At 49.1% G+C, this 22,953-nt stretch overlaps 1 protein-coding gene across 3 annotated transcripts in view; it reads left to right on the forward strand.

The window, feature by feature from the left end:
* The window catches only part of PRAM1 (PML-RARA regulated adaptor molecule 1), a 40,936-nt gene that overhangs the window by 15,707 nt on the left and 2,276 nt on the right, over nucleotides 1–22,953 (forward strand). For 2 of the 3 annotated variants that reach the window (XM_024107878.3, XM_065578287.1), the window contains exons 7-10: nucleotides 2,824–2,986; nucleotides 4,388–4,421; nucleotides 8,922–8,956; nucleotides 9,601–10,716. In XM_024107878.3, the coding sequence (XP_023963646.2) occupies nucleotides 2,824–2,986; nucleotides 4,388–4,421; nucleotides 8,922–8,956; nucleotides 9,601–9,635 (267 nt within the window). In that variant the 3' untranslated portion in view covers nucleotides 9,636–10,716. Of the gene's footprint in view, nucleotides 1–2,823; nucleotides 2,987–4,387; nucleotides 4,422–8,921; nucleotides 8,957–9,600; nucleotides 10,717–22,953 lie in introns of those variants that run through there. The other variant, XR_010594905.1, reaches the window with a different exon arrangement.

Here is a 22,953-nt window from a genome sequence, read left to right on the forward strand (position 1 = left end):
ATCCCCTGCAGAGCTTCTTCATCCCCACAGGCGCTCTGCCCCCAGCCTCCTCCCATGCCACATTCTTCAATGTGCCCTCTCACCATGCGACGCGGCTTCCCTCCCATATACACAGTCTGCTTCCTGAGACGTGGCCTACGGTCAACGTGCAAAAGTGGACTGGGATAGTGGGCCGTAGCGTGGGGGAGGAGTTGCTGGGGAATGAGGCTGTGTCAGGGTGCGAGGGGGAGCAGGGCTGTGTGCAGGGGTATGGGGCTGTGGAGAGAGCACAGTAATGGGGGGATATGGGGGAAATGGGCCACGATCTGGGAGGAGGCTGGAAGAAGGGAGATGAAGAGAGAGGGGGGTGAGAGGGAACATGAGAGGGGATGATGGGGGTAAGAGAGGACATGGGTGAGTGGGGACGTGGGAGGGGACGATGGGTGGAGCGGGGACGTGGGGAGGGGACGACGGGGGCAAGTAAGGCCATGGAGATGGGATGACAGGGTGAGTGGAGATGTCTGAGGGGATGACAGGGGCGAGCGGGGACATAGGAGGGAATGACGGGGGTGAGTGGGGACATAGGAGGGGAAGACAAGTGAACAGGGACACGGAAAGGGATGACATTGGTGAGCGAGGACATGGGCGAGTGGGGACATGGGAGGGGACAACAGGGGCGAGCAGAGATGTGGGAGGGGACGACGGGGGTGAGCGGGGTTGTGGGGAGGGGATGATGGGGGTGAGCGGGGACGTGGGAGGGGACAACGGGGGTGAGCGGGGATGTGGGGAGGGGACAACGGGGGTGAGCGGGAATGTGGGGAGGGGACGACGGGGGTGAGCGGGGATGTGGGGAGGGACGACGGGGGTGAGTGGGGACTTCAGAGGGGATGAAGGGGGCAAGCGGGGATGTGGGAGGGGATGACGGGGCGAGCGGGGATGTGGGGAGGGGACTACGGGGGTGAGCAGGGATGTGGGAGGGGATGACTGGGACGGGTGGGGTTGTGGGGAGGGGATGACGGGATTGAGTGGGGACGTGGGGAGGGGGTGAAGGGGGCGAGCAGGGATGTGGGACGGGATGACAGGGGTGAGTGGGGACGTGGGAGGGGATGATGGGGGCAAGCAGGGTTGTGGGAGGGGATGACGTTGGCGAGCGGGGTTGTGGGGAGGGGATGACGGGGCAAGCGGGGACGTGGGAGGGGATGACAGGGGCGAGCGGGGTCGTGGGAGGGGATGACAGGGGCGAGCGGGGTTGTGGGGAGGGGATGACGGGGGAGAGCGGGGCTGTGGGAAGGGGATGACGGGGCGAGCGGGGACGTGGGAGGGGATGATGGGGCGAGCGGGGTCGTGGGAGGGGATGACGGGGGCGAGCGGGGTTGTGGGGAGGGGATGACGGGGGCGAGCAGGGTTGTGGGGAGGGGATGAGGGGATTGAGCAGGGATGTGGGGAGGGGGTGAGCGGGGCTGTGTGCCAACCCCTAGTATGGATGCATGAGGTCAGCACAAAGACAGGTATTAAGCAAGTTACCAAATTACACCCCACTTTGTGCCAGTGCAGGACGTCTATATTAGAGGTTTGGACCAGGGACTACATCGATGAAGTTGCAAAAGGGCAAATTCCCTTAACAGGGACCAGGCCTTGAGTTCAGGAATTTACCTGATGAGGTAGGGCAGTGTTATCCGTAGCGGGGTCAGAGCCCAGAATTCCCTGCTAGGGAAAATTCCAAAATTAAAAAAGGAATTGTTCCACATCAGAACAATATCTCAAAATGTCAGTTTCCCACGGACTGAGATTTTCAACGCTGCTTAGAAAAAATCAAAACAAGGTTATGTTCCAACCTTTTCAAAATATTTCCCCGGCTCCCGGCTCCCATCCTAAAAGCCCCAAGAATCCCAGCTTAAGCAGAGACTTCCAGGGTCCCAGCTCCACAGCTGCCCCCCAGTCAGGGGGCTGGGAAGACGAGAGAGCTGACAGGAAACCAGGCCGGCTTCCCTCAGAAACCTGCCTCCATTCCCACTGAAATGTCATCAACATCGCCACATTCCTGTGAAACGTTTAGATTTCGATGAATCCGAAGGAAAAGCATTCTGAGCAGCTCTAGGGCCATTGCCCCATGGGGAACAAGGCACAGAATGTAACAAGGCTGGTAGAGCGAGGATTAGAGCCCAGGTCTCCTGATGCTTAGTCCAGCACTTTTAGCGCCAACCCATTCTCCAGAAGGAAGGGACTTTCCCCGCTGCTCCCCAGTAGCTCTAGAGCACCAGTAACCGCAGGACCCAGCCTCTCCGTGGATTCCCTCCCGTTCTCAGATGAGGTGATGACTGATGCGAAGTCTGCTGGTCCATTCTGGTACTCTGACCATGCGAGCTGGACTTGTGCTGGACTCAAATCCCAACCACAGTCCCTGTTCAGTGACGCTCTTGGCCTACTACAGTCACAATGTCCATGAGTGTCGTCCCTGATTGCTCCCTGCGGCTGTCGGCAGCTCCTGCAGCGTGTACGGGGAGTGACATGCTAGTGATGGGCGCGCTCCTATCAGGGATGACGGTTAGTGCCAGTTGTGAGAAACAAGGGCCTGTAAAACGGAGCCTGGCTAAGCATGGAGGCACCTTCAGGGCCGCTGTGCCCCCAACTCCATCCACCTACCAGGAAAGTAATTATATGTTAAACTAGGTCACCACGGCTGGGGAAACAGTTCCTAGACCACCCGGCCTCCTGGGAGTGACCCCCCACCCCCACGAGGAATGACACTGCCATGACAGAGCTGTCTGGCCTGCACTCCCCTCAGACAGGCACCTCGAGCCATGGAGCCATTTCCAGCATGTCTCCTTCCTGCTCACGTTACAGTTTGAAGGGGAAATCCGCGCTCTGACCCGAATGATGGTCGATCCCAACGTGGCTGAGAAGAAAGGGGGAGGGAAGAATCTGCCGCTTAAACGAGGAGAGATTCTGGACGTCATTCAGTTAACGAGTCCCGAGAGAATACTCTGCCGGAACAACCAGTGGAAGTGTAAGTCTGAGGCGCTCCGGTGACCGGTGTAATGCCATGCTTCTCGGGCGGGTCACTCTAAAAACCCGGCACTGCTAGCACCTGAACTAACACCCCCAGCTCTGTTAGCCATGGCTGTAGGAGGTGCATCAACCTCTCCCTGTGACCCAGCCACCGCTGGAGGGAGACAGCACCACACCGAGCGGGGGTGGTTATGTGGCTGTGGTATATATGCCAGCTAGGCAGATATAGAGATGAGCTATGAATGGCTCTTTCGGCAGCTCCTGGCAGTAAAACACCTGGCTTCATACCTGCATTTTGAACTGAAGGAAAATCTACGCCCCGAGACTGTGAAATCTGCCACTGGGTGGAACAGAGCCAAGTTTTATCCTAGATCTCAAACATTTCCAAGTTTAGGGGCCAAAAAGCTCAGCTCAGTGTCCTGCCTTTCCTTCCCCACAGCCCCAGCATTTGCTGAAAACCAGCTGGAGGCCTTGGCTGCACACAGTCTGGCATCTCTCCTGGGCCAGCTGCAGCCTGCACATTGTAGGAGCTCCAGGGCTTCCTGGTGGGATGTGTGTTTCCCCGAGTGAGGGGGAGGGCAGCTTTCATCTCATTCCCGGCACAGCCAAGAGCCGGAGCCCAACCAAGTGCGACGTCCGTGCTGTGCACAACGTGTCTTTAAGAGGGGGGCTGCTGGTGGGCTGGAGATCTTGGGAATGGAGAGATGGAGCCTGGGGAAAGGAAAAGGGAAAGGGATGAGTGGGTTGGAGGAGGATGGGAAAGGGATGCTCAGGAGGGTTTGAATCCTGGGGGTGTCTCCGAAACTCCAGCCTATCGGAGTTCTCGTTGCCCCTGGCCACAAGACTCGCAATAGCCCTATTTCCACTCATGCACATTCTGATGAAATGGGCCTTGGAGCCACCAGATGTCAGGGCCCTGCCACACACTGGACCTTCTTCTCGGTCCCGTGGCTACCCCCAGCCGAGGCAGACTCTTCCCTGCCCTTCAGTGCGGGGTCGTGGGGTGTCCCTTCCTAGACTGTCAGACTTTGCTAGGGAGAGTCCAGCCAACAGGGCACGCTGAGTGGGGCTTCCCTAGATCAAACATTTGTCTCTCACTTTGCTGCCCCCTTTGGCCACTGCCAGAGGCCACACTGGCTGCTCAACAGGGGATCCAGCTTAGCTTCTCCAGGCCAGTCCTGGTTTTGGTTCCTCTCCTTCCTTGCACACCCAGATCACTTACACCAACCCCATACAGCCCATGTCTGTGCATCCATGTCCTGCACTGCTAGGCTGCCCACTCTGAGAGTGGACATTCTGCTGGGATTGTGGCCCTAGGGGTCTGCTTGCCTGATTCCTTCGCTGCCTGGGTGAGAATTTATATTTCCATTAAATGTGTCCGTTCTCCTGCCTGTTCCAGATGGCTACGTCCCCAGGGTGGCGCTGCTGCAGCTGTGAGTACAGATACCTTTCCCTCTTGTTTTCTCTTGGTTAGAAATTTTTTTTCAAGCTCTAAAAATTAACCAGAATAGCTGACAATGGACAATAGTTAAATGGATGTTAAAAGGAACAGTCAGGAGAGTGAAATGCCAGGAAGCTGCATGAAATGTTTTAAAAATCCCATAATAGAAGCTCAAACTAAATGTATACCTCAAATAAAAAACAACAAAAAAACAGTAACAGGACCAAAAAACGTCACCATGGCTAAACGACAGAGTAAAACAGGCAGTTAGAAGCAAAAAGGCATCCTTTAAAAATTGGAAGTCAAATCCTAGTGAGGAAAATAAAAAGGAACGTAAACTCTGGCATGTCAAGTGTAAAAGTATAATCAGGGAGGACAGAAAAGAATTTTAAAAGCAACTACAAAAAGACACAAAAACTAACAGCAAAACTATTTTTAAGTACATCAGAATCAGGAAGTCTGCCACACAATCAGTGGGGCCACTGGACAATCAAGGTGCTAAAGGAACATTCAGGGAAGACAAGGCTGTTGCAGAGAAGCGAAATGAATTCTTTGCATCAGTCTTCACTGCAGAGGATGTGAGAGAAAGTCCCAACCTGAGCCATTCCTTCTAGATAACAAATCTGAGGAACTGTCCCAGATTGACCTGTCAATAGAGGAGATTTTGGAACAAACTGATAAACAGTAATAAGTCATCAAAACCAGATGGTATTCACCCAAGAGTTCTGAAGGAACTCAAATGTGAAATTGTAGAACTACTAGGGTGACCAGACAGCCAGGGCCGGCTCTAGCGTTTTTGCTGCCACAAGCAGAAAAAAAAAAAAAGCCGTGATCACAAGTGGCGGCAGCTCTACCGCCGCTTCATTCTACAGCAGCAATTCAGCGGCAGGTCCTTCGGAGTGACAGCCCCGCCGCTGAACGGCTGGACGTGCCACCCCCCTCTTCATTGGCCGCCCCAGGCACATGCTTGCTAGGCTGGTGCCTGGAGCCGGCCCTGCAGACAGCAAGTGTGAAAAATTGGGAAAGGGTGTTGGGGATAATAGGACCCTATATAAGAAAAAGATCCAAAAATCGGGACTGTCCCTATAAAATCGGGACATCTGGTCACCCTACGAACTACTAACTGTGGTATGTAACTTATCATTTAAATCAGCCTCTGGACCAGATGACTGGAGGATAAACAATGCAATGCTGATTTTTTAAAAAGGCTCCAGAGGCGATCCTGGCAATTACAGGCCGGTAAGCCTAACTTCAGTACCAGGCAAATTTGTTGAAACTATAGTAAAACACAGAATTATCAGACGCATAGATGAACATGATTTGTTGGGAAATAGTGAACATGGTTTTTGTAAAGGGAAATCATGCCTCACCAATCTACTGGAATTCTTTGAGGCAGTCAACAAGCATGTGGACAAGGGGGATCCAGTGGATATAGCATATTTAGATTTTCAGAAAGCCTTTGACAAGGTCCCTCACCAAAGGCTCTTAAGCAAAGTAAGCTGTCATTGGATAAGAGGGAAGGTTCTCTCATGGATTGGTAACTGGCTAAACGATAGGAAACAAAGGGTAGGAATAAATGGTCAGTTTTCAGAATGGAGAGAAGTAAATAGTGGTGTCCCCCAGGGATTTGTACTGGGCCCAGTCCTATTCAACATACTCATAAATGACCTGGAAAAAGGGGTAAACAGTGAGGTGGCAAAATTTGCAGATGATACAAAACTACTCAACATAGTGAAGTCCAAAGCAGACTGGAAAGAGTTACAAAGGGATCTCACAAAAACGGGGTGACTGGGCAACAAAATGGCAGATGAAATTCATTGTTGATAAATGCAAAGTAATGCACATTGGAAAACATAATACCAGCTACACATATAAAATGATGGGGTCTCAATTAGCTGTTACCACTCAAGAAAGAGATCTTGAAGTCGTGGATAGTTCTCTGAAAACATCCACTCAATGTGCAGCAGCAGTCAAAAAAGTGAACAGAATGTTGGGAATCACTAGGAAAGGGACAGATAAGAGAAAATATCTTATTGCCTCTATATAAATCCATGGTTCGCCCACATCTTGAATATGGCATGCAGATGTGATCGCCCCATCTCAAAAAAGATATATTGAAATTGGAAAAGGTTCAGAAAAGGGCAACAGAAATTATTAGGGGTATAGAACAGCTTCCATACGAGGAGAGATTTAAAAGACTGGGACTGTTCAGCTTGGAAAAGAGATGACTAAGGGGGAATATGATTGAGGTCTATAAAATCATGACAGGTGTGGAGAAAGTGAATAAGGAAATGTTGTTTACTCTTTTTCATAATACAAGAACCAGGGGTCAGCCAATGAAGAACCAGGGGTCCCCCAAAGAAATTAAGAGGCAGCAGGTTTAAAACAAACTCAGGGAAGTACTTCTTCACACAACACGGTGGAACTCATTGCCATAGGATGTTGTGAAGGCCCAAACTATAACAGGGTTCAAAAAAGAATTAGATAAGTTCCTGGAGGACAGGTCCATCAGTGGCTATTAGCCAAGATGGTCAGCGATGTAACCCCAGGCTCTGGGTGTCCCTAAAACTCTGATTGCCAAAAGCTGGGACTGGATGACAGGAGATGGATCACTTAATAATTGCCCTGTTCTGTTCATTCCCTCTGAAGCATCTGACTCTGGCCACTGTTGGAAGACAGGATACTGGACTGGATGGACCATTGGTCTGACTTACTATGGCCATTCTTATGTTCTTATGACCTTGATATATTAGGCATCACTGAAACATAGTGGAATGACACAGCTCACTGGGACTACCCCAGGAGAACAGGTCAGGTTGTGGAGATGGGAGAGTAGTATGTTGCCACAAAGAAATAATCTGAAAAACCCTTTAATCTGCATTAGTCTAAGGATGTCCAGGGTAGACTATCCTGCACCGGGCCTTTTCAGGTAACAAAGTTGAGATGCTGTCAGGTATTTAAGGTGTCACAAGGGAACATACTGGATCAAACTGATATATTGGAGATGAACAAATCCCCACGACGGGTTGGTCTGTCCATGAGTTCTGGACACTGCCCAGCTCTGTCCAGTGACCTGAATGGTCTGACACTGATGGCAACACACAGAGAGTAGCCCACATCAGCCCATTCACTCAGCAACCTGTAAGGGACCCTCCCTGTCACGCAGCAGACTGGGGGGTTCTACAGTCCCTAGGGTTATATGGGCAGAGCCTGGAAGGCACCAAGGCGCAGATCTCAAAGGTATTTAGGCACTTACCCCCTCACTGAAATTTTTGAGGATTTGTGCCCAATATCTTTAGCCTATCAGCTCCTCCTGTGACTTTTGTGAGCATGCTTAGCCCACCTGTCATTCTCCAGCCTGGAGGATTCCTTCTGTGAGTGAGAAAAATGGATAAAGGAGACTTTTAGATGATGTAATTTTGACGTAATTTATTTGGACATTCAAAAAGCCTCTGACAAAGTCTCACCGCATGGGGCACGGGTCACTTGCTGATTTAAACTAGTGTAAATGGTGGATTCTCTGTAACTTGAAGTCTTTAAATCATGATTTGAGGATGTCAGTAACTCAGCCAGAGGTTCTGGGTCCATTGCAGGAGAGGCTGGGTGAAGTTCTGTGGCTTGTGATGTGCAGGAGGTCAGACTAGATGATCACAATGGTACTTAGGGAGGTTCGGAGACAGGCCACAAAACTGATTTCAAGGCCTGGAAACCTCTCCTGTGAAACAAGATTGAAAATATAGTGACAGTTAAATCCAGACAGGAGACAAATCAGAAGGGACATGCGAGAGGAACAGAAAATAACAAATGGCTTAGAGAAAGTCAGACATCCATTCCTATTTGCCCTTTCTTATAATGCAAGACATTGGGAAATGATAAAAGGAAATACATGATACAAAATTAACCCATGGAACTAGCTGCCACTAGATATCACTGAGACCAAGAGCCCTGGAGGATTCACAAAAGGACCGGACCTTTACTGTGGATAATGAGAACACCCATTGTTACATTGGAAATGTATACCCCCCTGTGTCAGGGCATACACCAGCCTTGAATGGATGGAGCTTAGGAAGAAAATTCCACTATGGGATGATTATTTCATAATTGTTTACTGCGATGGCGTTTCCTCGCACCTTCTTCTGAAGCATTGGGTGCTGGCCACAGTGGTGCTGGAACAATTTTTATCGTGGGGGTGCTGAAGGCAGAAACCATGTATTTGGGTTGTTATTACTACTATATGCCATCACCCCTAGTTCCAGCACCTATGGCTGGCCACAGTCAGAGACAGGGTACTGGGCTAGAAGGACCTTGGGTCTGATCTGGTCTTGCTATTCCCATGTTCCTATGCTCTGTATTTAAAGCTTTTTAAACTTGTGGACTATGCCCATGTGACTATGCCTCTGCCTATCCATGGCTTCCCAGAGACACATGAGCGAAGCAAAACAGCTGTTCAAAGGCTGTAAATCTCACAGTACCTTGTTCTTTTCTATCATAGGGACACTGACATTTACGATGACGTTGCCTTTTGTGGTAGGTATCCAAATTAACCCCACTTCCCTTCCCCCACCCCAGATTCAGAGGTGACTATAGGGCTAAGTGCTTGTAATCTACAGTGAGACAAGTAGCCTAGCTCACTGGAGATATTTGAGTCTAGACATGACACCTCCCATCATGGCTAATGGCATTAATTTCACCCCTTGCGGTGCAGAGACTGCTCTGTGGAGGGTCCTGCCAGACCTGCCCATGCTGGGCCACCAAATATGTGTACTATTTGCTTATTCATAGTAGATAGGAATTTGAGTATATTAGATTGCCCAGTCTCCAGGAACCAGACAGCAGGCTCACCCTTGCCCTCTCCAGGATCCCACTCCCCTTCTCCTTTCTTTCGGGTTTCCTTCTCCCCAGTCTCTCTTCCCCGAGAGACCCCATCTTTCTCTCTCCTCCCCAGAGGTTTCTGAGCTCCCGGAAGGTTTGACCTACTTTGTTTCCCTTCTCATCTAGCTTCCCCCCACTGTTTCTTCAGCTCACCTCCCTTGAATCCACCACGAACCACATGAGAACGGATGTTACTGGTTGGGCTGGCTGAGGCATTTGCGTACCTACACGGATGTACAGCAGATCTTTAGTTATTAGCTCTCTAATGAATACATATTTTCTCTGCTTATCTTCCTCAGATGAAATTAATTCTTCCACCAACGTCAGCAAGTGATCTCACCAGCAGAGGGGGGGGCTGTGAGGACAGAAACATGAAAAACATTAAATGCAAGTTTCCTTCTTCAAATTGGGAGTTGCCTTCTCCACAGTTAGTGCTCCAAAGGCAACGTGTCCCTTGTAACATGGTAGCGTGGTTAATTTTAAGATGTTGGGCCTCTGGAAGGATTTTTCCCCGCATTCAGCAAAACTACTCAAAAGTAGGACAGGAACCACAATAGTGTTCAGAGAAACAGGTTACAAGTGAGCTGCAAATAAACAATCTGCCATGTTTCTTGTTTTTGTCTGTGTAAAGAATGGTGATGACCTGAGAGTTTGGGTTTTTTTTAAATTTTGCTGGTTGTTTAGCTTAGAAATCCAGGTCTCGTCTGTCTTGTTTTTCCTGAGAAGATTCTGATATCTCTGCTTCCGAGTATGTGAAGCCTCAGCAACTGAGGAGGGACGGAGAGTTCAGTAACACTGAGTTACACAGGTGTAAATACAACACCACAGTTGGGAGGAAGGATATCTTTGTTAATGATGCAAAGCCCCATCCCTTGAACTGAGATCTGAGAAGGCTTCTGCTCCATTTCTGCCACCCGCTAAGGTGGCATGTAGCCAAATTAGGGATGATCAAACAGGATAGTCCTGATAGCTTGAGGGGAAAGACAAGTGGAGTTTTCAAAAACCCTTTAGGCCTTTATAGCTCAGAATGGAATAAAAAGGGACAAGCCCAATTTCTTGTTCTTTGCAAGTGAGCTAGTGACAATCCAGTTGAGTCTTCCCCTGGCAGCTGGCCACACAGAGACAGAGGTTGGTCTTGTGATTAAAGCACTGGCCGGGGATTTGGGAGATTTGGTTTCAGTTCTTGGCTCTGCCATAGACTCTCTGTACGATCTTTGTACCGTGATCTGCCTTAGTTTCCCATTTGTGAATGGGGATACTGGTTCTTCCTCTGTCTGTCCGGTTAGATTGTGAACCCTTCGGGGCAGGGACTCTTCCTATATATATGTACAGCGCCTAGCACCATGGGGCTCACCTGATCTTGGCTGGGGCCTCGGCACCACTGCAAGACAAATAAAGATGCAGTTTGTTTCCAAGATGTCTTTACTACCATTGCTCTCGTTCACTAGTTCTCGTGACTGTTTTCTCAAATGTCAAGGAGCCTCAGGAGTTCACACATGGACCTTTGGCTCTGGGTCCATCTTCACCGCAGAGTTAACTAGCATTACCATAGCGCAAGCGAGAACAGACACGCTACAAAACAAAACTTGAGTTGCTGGGTCCACACTGGCATTGCACTCCCTCAGGAGAGACTTCTGGGTGCCTGGCCTACAGTTCATTGCAGTGCCGTACGTGGAGCTGCTCTGTGAACTCTTTCCCCAGGGAACCTGTGAGAATGTCAGACCAGGGCCTGCAGTGTTGCTGAGCACAAGTCTTACTCATTGCAGCACCAGACTGCCAGGCTAGCTGGGGAACCTGCAGCTCATGCCCCACAAACAGAGGCTACACTCACTGACTGGGGAATCTGCTGAACTGCTGATTGGTCATCTCTAAGGATACAATTTGGTCACCGATTCCGTGACTTTAACAGACCCCGTGACTTCTGCTTCAGCTTCAAACCCTCCTCCCTCCCGCGCGGCAGGGCCCCAGCTGTCTGCCCACAGGCCAGTGGGGCTCAGGCTGTTAGCCCCCCACGATGGGCCTCCAGCTGTCAGCTCCCCGCCCCATGCAGGGCTTCAGCTTCAGCCCCACACCGCAGGGCTCTGGCTTCCATGATTTATGGTTTATTGTCCACATCCTGCCCATGAATTTTAATAAAAATCCCAGTGCCAAAATCTTAACCTTGTCATCTTCTAGCATAAAGTTTCCCTTTCCTGCCACAGCCATGCTGTGAGCAACTAGTTGCTTAGGGTTACCATATTTAAAAAATAAAAAAAGAGGACACTCCACTGGGCCCTGGCCCGCCCCTTTCCCACCCCCGGCCCCGCCCCAACTCCGCCCCTTCCCCAAAGTCCCCGCCCAACTCCCCCTCCTCCCTTCCAGCCACGCGAAAAGGGCTGCACGAGCGCTACTGGCTTCATGGTTTGCCGGGCTCCCCACAGACCCTGCGCCCCCGGCCGGCGCTTCCCCAGCGTAGCTGGAGCCCGGGAGGGGAAGTGCTCGGCCGGGGGCGCAGGGTCCAGAGGCATGGGGGCTGCCCGAAGCCGGTAGCGCTCGGGCAGCTCGGCTCTTACAGATCCCAGGAGTCAGGGAGCACAGCAGCCCCCGGCGCCCGCTCTAAGGTAAGCCAGGGAGTATTTTTCCCGGACATGTTCGGCTTTTTGGAAATTCCCCCCGGACGGGGGTTTGATTACCAAAAAGCCGGACATGTCCGGGAAAAAACGGACGTATGGTAACCCTATAGTTGCTAGGCCTGGAACTGGCCAGAGTCCTGAGACCAAGTGCTTGCCTGGGTCCCACTCCTTGTTCCTGCTCCCTCGTCCGGGCCCCAGTATTGACTCCAGTTTTAATCCTCGGCATGGCTTCTACCCCTGACCCCCTTGGCGTGACTCCAGACCCCAACCCCAACTCTACTTGGGCTTTGACCATTAGATCAGACCATCCACGTATGGGCCCTGACAGTTTGCTCAGACCCTCTCAGTCTCTTCCAGGACTTGTTGCTGAACCTCTGAACTGAGTATGGACATTGCTGCCACACCAATGCCCCAGGGGCCTAGGAGTCTGTGGGGACAGATTGCTGTCCTCCAGGCTGAGAACCAGATGCTGAGGGATCAAGTATGGTATCTGCAAACAGAAAATTGCTCCCTGCGGGAACAAGTTGCAGCCCTCAGAGCAGTTGCAGGTATCCCCTTGTCTCCCTTACGACACCAGCCCCAGAGTTCCATTACCAGAGAGATATGATGGCATCCACAGCAAGGTTTGCACGTCTATTACCCAGTGTAGACTCTTATTTATGCTCCAGCCCCAGGAATACACCACAGACCAGATGCTTGCTTGCCGAGGAGGCCCTAGCATGGGCCCGTGACGGGATCCCCAGGGTGCAGCCTGGGACTGTGGGACCGCTGTGCCCGCTGAACTCTTTCCAGCCTGGGCTATCTCTCACAACACTTTGCTAGTGACAAGCAGCAAACCCCCTCCAGGCGCTGTGATCACTCAGCACAACAACATGTGGAGCCCCACACCCAGCTAGATTGCATGAATGCTCCCAGAGCCACTCATGAATCACACAGAGAAAGGCATCAGCTGAATCCCCCCAGCTTCCAGCACTGTACCCCAGGAATATACCGCCTTGCTCTGCTCAAGACAAGCAGTGCAAATTTATTAATTGGTTCATCAATGGAAAGTGGATATACAGCAGCCTTTGTAAACCTGAGCAAGCACCCTTACCAAACACTTCAGACAAACTCTCTAGTAAAGATAAACAGTTAAACAAATTTATTGGCTACAAAAGATAGATTTTAAGTGATTATAAGTGATAGGCAAAAAGTCAGAGTTAGTTACCAAAATAAAATAAAATATAAGCACGCAGTCTAAACTCTCAACTCTATTAGACTGGGTAACATCTAAATTAAGCAGTTTTTCTCACCCCACTGGATACTGCAGGTCACAATACACAGGTTTCACCCTTGAAACCTGGCCCAATCTTGTCTGTTGGAGTCTTCAGTCTTCTGAGTATCCTTGTTCCTTGCAGCATAGGTGGGTGGAGGAGAAAAGGCGAAGCATGGGGACCCTGTGTTCTGTTTTCTACCCTTAGTGCATGTGCTTGGAGAACACAAGTCCAGGCATGTCTGGTGGGCACTGCTGTCACAAGGTAAAGCAATACCCCGGCGTGGCTCCTGTGAGTGAGTCATTGAATTGTAGATCCTCTGCTAGACAATGGCTGGTGGTGTCTGTTCAGCACCCACCCGGGTGTTGGTTGCCTCCCCTGTCATTGTCTCTGGAGAGCTAGTATCTGGGCGCTTCCCAAACCCACAGCATATTTTAGTGACAACAATACAACACAATTATCATAACTTTATATGCATTAATGAGATACATATTTAAATAGAAAAATGACTTTCAGCAGATCATAACCTTTCCCCTGATACCGCACATGGCCTGCTTTATATGCAATATCACAATTATATATAAATAAGGAATATAGGGGTTATAGGACGCTCCCCCAAGGTATAGAATGTCACAGGGCCTCCCCTTTTAGAGCAGGACCACCCAGTGCTGATTGTGACGGGTTCCCCCCAGTGTGCCACTTGGAACTGGGGTACCACTGAGCCCGCCTGACCCACCAGCCTGGGCTCCCTCTCACACTGTGGTGCTGTGATAAGTTGCCAAGCTCTCCAAGCTTGCTTTCACCAGCACACACCCAGGGACACACCCAGCTGCAGCTTCACACACACATGCTGAGATCAGCTCTGCCTGGGAAGCCTCAGCTAAGGCACCTCCCAGTTGCTAAGGCTCGCACCCCCCTCTGGAATGTAAACCCAAAATTGTACCGTCTTGGCTGCACAGGGAACTGTACAGTGTACGCTCATAAAAGTCGACCCCTCCCTCAATGTGGAGAGAGAGATGCAACCACAGGCGTCGACTTTTCAATGTGCCGGGGGGTACTTGTCCCCTGGCTCTGCCCCAGGCCCTGCCCCCACTCCACCTCTTCCCCCAAGGCCCCACCCCCACCCCACCCCACCTCTTCCCACCCCCCCACTCCAACCCCACTTCTTTCTGCCCCATTCCATCCCCCTCCCCAAGCACGCCGAGTCCTCACTCCTCTCCCTCCCCTTCAGAGCCTCTCACATGCTGCGACACAGGTGGTCACGACAGGTGGGAGGCGCGGGGAGGGAGGGGGATATGCTGATCGGCAGGGCCTGCTGGTGGGCAGGAGGTGCTGGGGGGGTGGAGGGGAGTTGACGGGGGGCTATGGGTGGGTGCTCAGCACCCACCATTTTTTCCCCAGCCCCAGAGCACCCACAGAGTTGGTGCCTATGTATGCAACAGCTTTCTGTCCCAAGTTATAATTTCTACACACTGGTTTTAGCTAAAACAAAAACAGATTAATTAACTACAAATGATAGATTTTAAGTGATAGCAAACAGACCAAAGTAGATTACCTTAGTAAATGAACAAAATCGCAAACTGAGCTTAACACACATAACACACTAGGTAGGATATGAATTAGCGAAGTCTCACCCTGAGTGCTAAACAGGCTGTCAGATTCTTAAGGCACAAGCTATATTGGCTTTCCCAGGTTTTCATACACAGGGTAAAAATCCTTCTAGCCTGAGACCATCACTTCCCACAGTTCAGTCCTTACCCCTCACATGTTTCCAGGTGTGTTGTTATAGGGAGAGTGAGGTACCAGCATGATGTCATTGTCCCCCTTTTATATTTTCTTCCCACTCGCTGGAAAGCTCTTTTGCTGTGACCTGGATCAAACAGTTCCCATTGTGTAGTGCTATCTCTGAGAGGTTTCTATTGTACACAGTTCCTGGGATAATCTTTATGCTTGTGTGCCTTTCCTCAATAAGCCATTAACATTGTTTGGCCTTTTTACGGTTGTACTTGAAAGTCTGCTTGTGGGTGTTTTCAACCTCACAATCGGTTTCAGTAACACCTACGTAGCCAAACTTCATAACTTTCCATACGACGATAACACGTACAATCCAATGAGATATTACGGTCTAGCAGTTCAAAACTTTTAGAATGATACCTCACAAGGCAGACTTTGTACAAAACATGTCCTAATTACATGATAGTGCTGAACATTGGGGTGCCAGGGTGTCACACTGACCACCTGGGATTCTTTCCTGCAAGGGTTTACTCCCATTTGTGACAACTCACATAAAGCTCACACAATGGAGACTGCCTTATATGATCTCCAGCTAACCCTGGGTCAACCCCTTCCTATGTCACCCAGTTTAGATGTTTGGCCATAGACACCTCCTGGAATGATGTCACACTTGTCCATCAGTCGCTGCAATGAATTAGAGGACAAGCTGACACAGGTAGGCCCTCCTGCCAAGTTAGAGGCTTTTATGGAGTTGTGTATCAGGATAGACGCTACGCTTCATGAATGACAATGGAACTCAGGAAGCCACCGTCTACGTTCCGCCCTTGCCCACGGTTGAGCCCTCAGACTCAAAGGTGGTCAAGCCCATGCAGATAGACGTGGTGCAGCCCCACCTGTCCCTGGGTGAGCAAGAGCACTGAAAATAGGAATACCTGTTTCTACTGTGGAGGAGCAGGACATGCAGTATCCATGTGCCCCGCCAAAATCTCCGCCAGCCCAGTAACAGGAAAACCTCAGGTTCAGGCTTGGCTGGGGTCCCGAATCTAGTCACCACCATTGACAGATCCAAGGTTAAGTTCAACTAGGAGGCCCTCAGTCAGAGCTGGTACTAGGCCTAAGCAGACTAAGCAATTGTTTAGGGCCTTGAGCAGCTCCAGGGAGCCCCCTATTCACTTTTTATTATGTGTTGTGTGTGTGTGTGTGTGGGGGGGGGAAATATTCCTGCTTAAGGCCCCCGATGAGCTAACACCATCTCTGCCCTCATTCATCCCCACTTCTACAAATCCTCCTGAAATTGTGGATCCTGCAGGACAAGCAGGCCTTTCCCATGCAATGGGCCTTGATTGACTCAGGAATGGGGGATTTTTCCATAATGGATTTTTCCATATCCCAGGTCCTCGGCCTCCCAGCAGACCCACCAAAATAAACACAGAAATTGTGCTTCTTTTTGGCTTAATTGGCTTGTGAGTTTCTTGTTGGCTAGTTTTGGCTTGTAGCTTGTTGCTTCTTTTTCTGATCAACTCCCAGCAACCAGGGACAAGGGGGGGCAAGCAGGGGCAAGGGGGGGGAAAGCAGTGGCAAGGAGCAAGCAGGGGCAATGGGGAGAGAGAGTCGGGGTGCACAGCAGGCCCACCACAGTCCCAGACTGCACGCTGGGGGGATCTAGTCACATAGAGTGTTGGGGTTCTTAGGCATTGGCTTGTTTTGACCTTGTTTTGAAATGGGATTAGCTTTATTTTTTGCTTATTGTGAAAGTCGGGGTGCTTATTTACCGTGTGAAAGTTGGCAACTGTGCCTCCCAGTACAACTCCAAACCATCCCCGATATGGTGGATACAGTGGATGGGTCCCCACTGACAGCAGGCCCAGAGTCTCAGAAGACTGTATCTTTGGAAGTGGTGATTAGGGAACACCAAGAAGTCCTACAGTTCAGTCTTATCAGCTCCCCATATTTTACCTTGATTTTTGGGGACACCCTGTCTAATCCAGCACAACCTCATAACCTGTGGTCCCAGGGCACCATCTCTTTCCCATCGAGCTTCTGTAGAAAGAACTGCCTCCCACTTCAAGAACCCAGACTCCTAGAACCCAAGCCGGAAAACTGCTTCATGCACCCAGAGGTTCCTCCCAGTGGCGGACGCTCTGTCAGTTCCAGAAATGCCAACTCTCCATGAAAAACCATTCCTCCCCACAACATACTGAGACTACCAGGAGGTCTCTGCAAAATGAAATGCAGCCACATTGCCCCTGCATTGTAATTACGATTGTTCCATAGCAGGGGTGGCCAACCTGTGACTCCGGAGCCACATGCGGCTCTTCAAAGGTTAATATGTGGCTCCTTGTAAAGGCACCAACTCTGGGGCTGGAGTTACAGGCGCCAACTTTCCAATGTGCTACAGGGTGCTGGCTCTGCCCCAGGCCCAGGCCCCACTCCACTCCTTCCCCCAAGGCCTCCGTCTCTTCCCCTGAGTCTGCCGTGCCCTGTCTCCTCCTCCACCCCCCACCCCGAGCCTCCTGCACACCACAAAGCAGCTGATCACGTCGGGCGGGAGGCACAGGAATGGAGCGTTAGGTGCTGATCGGTGGTGCTGCTGGTGGGTGGGAGACGGGGGGCTGCTGATGTATTACTGTGGCTCTTTGACAATGTACATTGGTAAATTCGGGCTCCTTCTCAGGCTCAGGTTGGCCACCCCTGTTCCATAGACCTTCAACCTGGAGCTAAAATTCCATTCAGACACACTCATTCCATGTCTGAGCCAGTCTTAAGAGAATACATCCATGAAATCCTAGGAAAAGGATTTATTTGCCACTCTACCTCCACTGCAGGCCCCCCTAGTATTCTTAGTCAAAAAGAAAGACGGCTCTCTGAGACTTCGTGTGGACTTCGGGGCGCTCAACCAAATAACCGTACTCAATCAGCACCCACTGCTGTTAATTCTGGAGTTTTTGGATAGAATACGGTTGGCCTGGTGTTTACCAAATTGGATCTTAGGGGAGAATATAACCTAGTTTGCATCAGGGTGGAGGATGAGTGGAAGGCAGCCTTTAGGACTAGGTATCAGCATTTTGAATATTTAGTAATGCCCCTCAGCCTTACTAACACCCCTGCCGCCTTTCGGTACCTAATTAACAACATTCTTTGAGACATCCTCGACCAATATGTGGTTGCATATCTGGATGATATTCTAATGTACTCAAGCCATGACCACCATGTCTGTGAAGTTCTCACAAGATTACACCAGCATGAGTTGTACGCAAAGCTGGAAAAGAGCACATTCAATAAGTCAGCCATCAAATTTTTGGGGTTCATCCATCATCAGGAGGGCTATGGATGGATTCTCAGAAGGTGTCAGTGGTTCAGGACTGGGCAGAGCCCTGGATTATTTGACACATTCAGAAATTCATGGGGTTTGCCAACTTCTATAGATTTATCTCCAACTTTTAAAACATCGCATTTCCCATAACCACCATCCTTCATAAACCTGCTAAATTTCACTGACCTCCCGAGGCCTATCACGCTTTTAAACATCTGAGGGAAGACTTCACCTCAGCCCCAGTGCTAGCCCACTCGGACCCCAACCAGCCTTTTATCCTTAAAACTGATGTCTCTGATGTAGACATTGGGGCGGTACTGTCCCAAAGAATGGGATGCCAACAGGAGATGCATCCCTGTCCTTTTTTTCCTCCTCAAAAACTTACTTCAGCTGAATACAATTATGAAATAGCTGACAAGGATTTACTCCCAATCAAGGCAGGGCTTGAGACATGGCAACACTACCTCAAAGGGGCAAAAGACCCCATACGAGTCTTAACAGACCACAAAAACCTGGAATATATATGATCCATCAAGTCTGTGAATCAGCAGCAGTTATGCTGGGCCTTGTTCTTTTCAAGGTTTGACTTCACGATCACGTACTGCCCAGGCCACAAGAACAGTAAGGCAGATGCCCTTTCACGAAAGGGAGAGAATTATATGGAACCTGTGAATCTCGAAGAACCACCACCCAACATAATAAAACCACATCTTTGCCTTTGTGGAACTGTCATTGGACTTCCCTACCTCACGTCAAGTAGCCCTTCCTCATGGTCCTTTTGTAAAGCTCATAACTTCATCCAAGGAGGGCCTCCTTGGGACCACCCTACACCATTACTCCTGGTCCGACGAGCTCTTCTATGTTAATGACCATCTGTATATCCCCGAGGGTCCCCTGTGACTCGAGGTGCTGCACATTCACCATGCCACCCCTTGGGTGGGTCAGTTTGGACAGTCCTAGACTTGGCGTGCAGTAGCTCACTCATTCTGGTGGCTGCAGATGCCAGATGATGTGAGGTCCTGTGATACCTGAACTCTGACTAAGACCTCCAAAAGCAAGTCTTTCAGCCTGATACCATCCAAAACCCCTTCCTGACCATGGTCACATATAACTCTTGATTTCTTAGTCGTACATAAGCAGAACAACACAATATCATACTAGCCATAGTCAATTAGCTCACCAAAATAGGGTGACCAGACAGCAAGTGTGAAAAATCGGGACGGGGTGGGGGGGTAATAGGAGCCTATATAAGAAAAAGACCCAAAAATCGGGACTGTCCCTATAAAATCGGGACATCTGGTCACCCTACACCAAAATGATGCATCTTATTCCTCGTGTACACCTGTTGAACATAGATACTACCACACAACTCCTAATTATGCATGCTTTTCAACTCCATAGTCTCCCCAATCATCTTACCACAGATTGGGGCTCTCAGTTGATATCCATGTTTTGGAAGGAAACATTTCACCTCCTGGATATCCGTTCTCATACATCCACCTCCCATCAGCCCCAGACGGCCGGCCAATCAGAACAAGTCAACCAGGTACTTGGCAGTATCTACACTGTTTCCTGAACCAATGCCAAAATCATTAGGTTGCATTACTCCTGTTAGCCGAATTTACTTATAATAATGCAAAACATGCTTCTACCAAATTCAGTCCTTTTTACTCCAAGTATGGTTTTCATCCATGGCTCCATCCCTCTGTCCCCCACCACCTGTGGCAGTTCCTGCTGCCTCACATATGGTACAGACTATTCATAAGATCCAGGCTAACCTAAAGGAGCATGTACAGCCGGAGTGGGCATACTACAGTCCGTGGGCTGGATCTGGCCCACCAGCCATTTTAAGCTAGCCCTCGAGCTCCTGCTGGGGAGCAGGGTCTGGGGCTTGCCCATTCTTCGGCAAATCAATCTGGTGGCATTTGAATGTATCCATCGATCCTGGAAGGTCCATCCAGCGTTTCATGGATGCATCCTGAAGCTGTTCCTGGATGATCTGTTTCCACCACCGCTGCCCCTGCTGCTGGTCAGACCCCTGAGACCAAGTTCCTGCCACCTTGCCTTGTTCCTGCTCCCTTGTCTTAACCCCAGTAATGACTCTGGTTTTGACCCTTGGTGTCGCTTCTACCTGTGACACCGCTTTGACCCTGGGTGTGACTCTAGACCAAGACCATGGCTGTTGGAATTATTAATAATATTTGAAATCACTATTTATATGGGAAATCACCAATCACCAATTGAACTGTAAATTCCTTTATTAAATCCAAAGGCCAAGTGGTACTTTGAGCAGTTGCTCTAAACATGCCTAAAAAGCCTAACTAATAAGCAATTTACTACACCCAAACAGTAACAAAACATTTCTAAGCATTTGCTCAAGATACTTACCAATGGGCTAACCCCAGAGGAGCTTAGACCCATATTGGTCAGCTCCAGCGTGGTCAGGCAGGTATTAGCAATGAACCCTTTCAGAGATTATGTTTTATACCCTTTAACAAACAAGTGATGTCATTGCCAATGATTGACCGGCTAAAAACCAATCTGAGAGAGTTCCCCCTCATTTCCAGTCTTAATCCAGAGAAGATTTACAACTGCCTTTCTCCCCAAGGCCTTCCTTCGTCTTGCTAGTCAGGATCTTTCTTTGGAACACAGATATATTTCCTTCACCAAAGCTAAGCTAACTTTAATTCTTTAATTTTATACTTATCCTGCAGCAACTCTTCTCTGGGCTTTTTACCATGTATGGGCCCTGACAGAACTTGTCTGACCCTTCTGGGCACATGGGGAATTATTGGAAGGTACGCAAGGACGAGCACCACTGGCGTGGAGCAAGCCTGTGCCCACACTGCAGAATGGTTGTGTTAGTAGCCGACAAGTTGTGCTCACTTGGCTATGCCCCTGATGAGCCAGCTTACTCGAGCGAAGGGGTTTAGCAGGGGACAGGATTCAAGTTGACCTGAGTTAACTTTTGCAGTGAAGGCAGGGCCTCAAATATGATTACATCAAGGGACACTGCTCCTAACAAGACCTCCTGTGGACGTCGGTATTTTCCATCTGTCTTGTAACAGGCTTGCCTAAGCTTAACAGTTGCACAGTTTTAGCTCTCTGTTCACACATTTCTGATGATACCGTGTTTTACCTAAAGGAAACGTATCTTTGCATTATTGCTTTAGAAAATCTGGTGATATCTTAGGTGATTGTATCTTTCACATCACCCTTAGGTGTTGTGTAGGTTGGGATCTTGGTACTACTCTATTTCTTTCATTTGCCTTATTAATTATCATAGTGAATATTCTTATTTTTGAAAATCTCTCTCATGCTGCAGAGCCCCTTATCCATCAGCAGGGCCTTGAGGGTACAGTAAGAAGAAAATCTCCAGGATCTAATTATTATTAAACAAGGATATTGCAGGGGCACCCAGAGGCACCAGACAGGCCTTGTTATATTAGGGACCAAGAAGAAAATGTGCAGATCTCTGTTCATAGAATATCAGGGTTGGAAGGGACCTCAGGGGGGAGGGATAGCTCAGTGGTTTGCACATTGGCCTGCTAAACCCAGGCTTGTGAGGTCAATCCTTGAGGGGACCATTTAGGGATCTGGGGCCAAAAAAAAAAAAAGTTGGGGATTCATCCTGCTTTGAGCAGGGGGTTGGACTAGATACCTCCTGAGGTCTCTTCCAACCCTCATATTCTATGATCTAGTCCAATCCCCAACTAAATCCTCCCAGCCAGGGCTTTGTCAAGCCTGACCTTAAAAACCTCCAATGATGGAGATTCCACCACCTCCCTAGGGAACCCAGTCCCTCCTAGTGAAAAAGTTTTTCCTAATATTCAACCTAGACCTCCCCCACTGCAACTTGAGACCATTGCTCCTTGTTCTGTCATCTGCTACCACTGAGAACAGTCTAGATCAGAGGTTCCCAAAGTGGGCGATACCGCCCCCGGGGGGCGCTGGAACGATCCAGGGGGGCAGTAGTAGCCTCAGGTGCAATTGGGGGGCGTTGAATAAAAATAAGGGGGTGGTGGAAGCATAAAGAAAGAAGACAATATAAGAAAATTTTGAAAAACCGTTCGTACATGTTTCATCTGTTGTGTAACATAGAGTTAAAGTTGTAGTGATTACTTTATTTTCCAAATAAATTCACAAATTATAACCGATCAGGTGTCAAGTCCGCCAACAGCTCTTAACAAGCAAGTGTTGGCAGGCGAGTGTATCGCCATTGTCGGGAAGTCCAGCATGCATCGGCAGGAATATGTGCGTGTAATGACTTGTTTACAATACGATACTATAAATAGGCGACATGTATGAAATCTAATTTAGATTGTTTCTGAATTGTGTAAAAAGCAGTTAACAATAGTGCAATAAGTATTTAAATTTTTTTATTCATATTCGATACCTTCGATCTTTACGGATTACGGATCACATACAAAGCAAATTGTATTATTATTGTTTCAATAAAACAGCAATTTACACGTGAGTATTTTTATACATTTTCTTACATATCTACCATATGTTTCTGTGTCTCTAGCACTTACTAATAATAAAATCGTAGCAGGCTTGTGTCAGTACAGTATTATTTGAAGTGTACAGTCAATATATTTGTCATATTTTTTATTACAATATTAACGAAAACAGGGGAATGAAATCGTAAAAAAACTAGTAACTATTAACATTTATTTATATCTATCGAATCATCTGTGTTAATTGGTAAATAAGGTGTGTGTTAATAAGGAACAATTA

This window comes from Chrysemys picta, chromosome 25, assembly GCF_011386835.1.
Source record: "Chrysemys picta bellii isolate R12L10 chromosome 25, ASM1138683v2, whole genome shotgun sequence".
NCBI lineage: Eukaryota > Metazoa > Chordata > Testudines > Emydidae > Chrysemys > Chrysemys picta.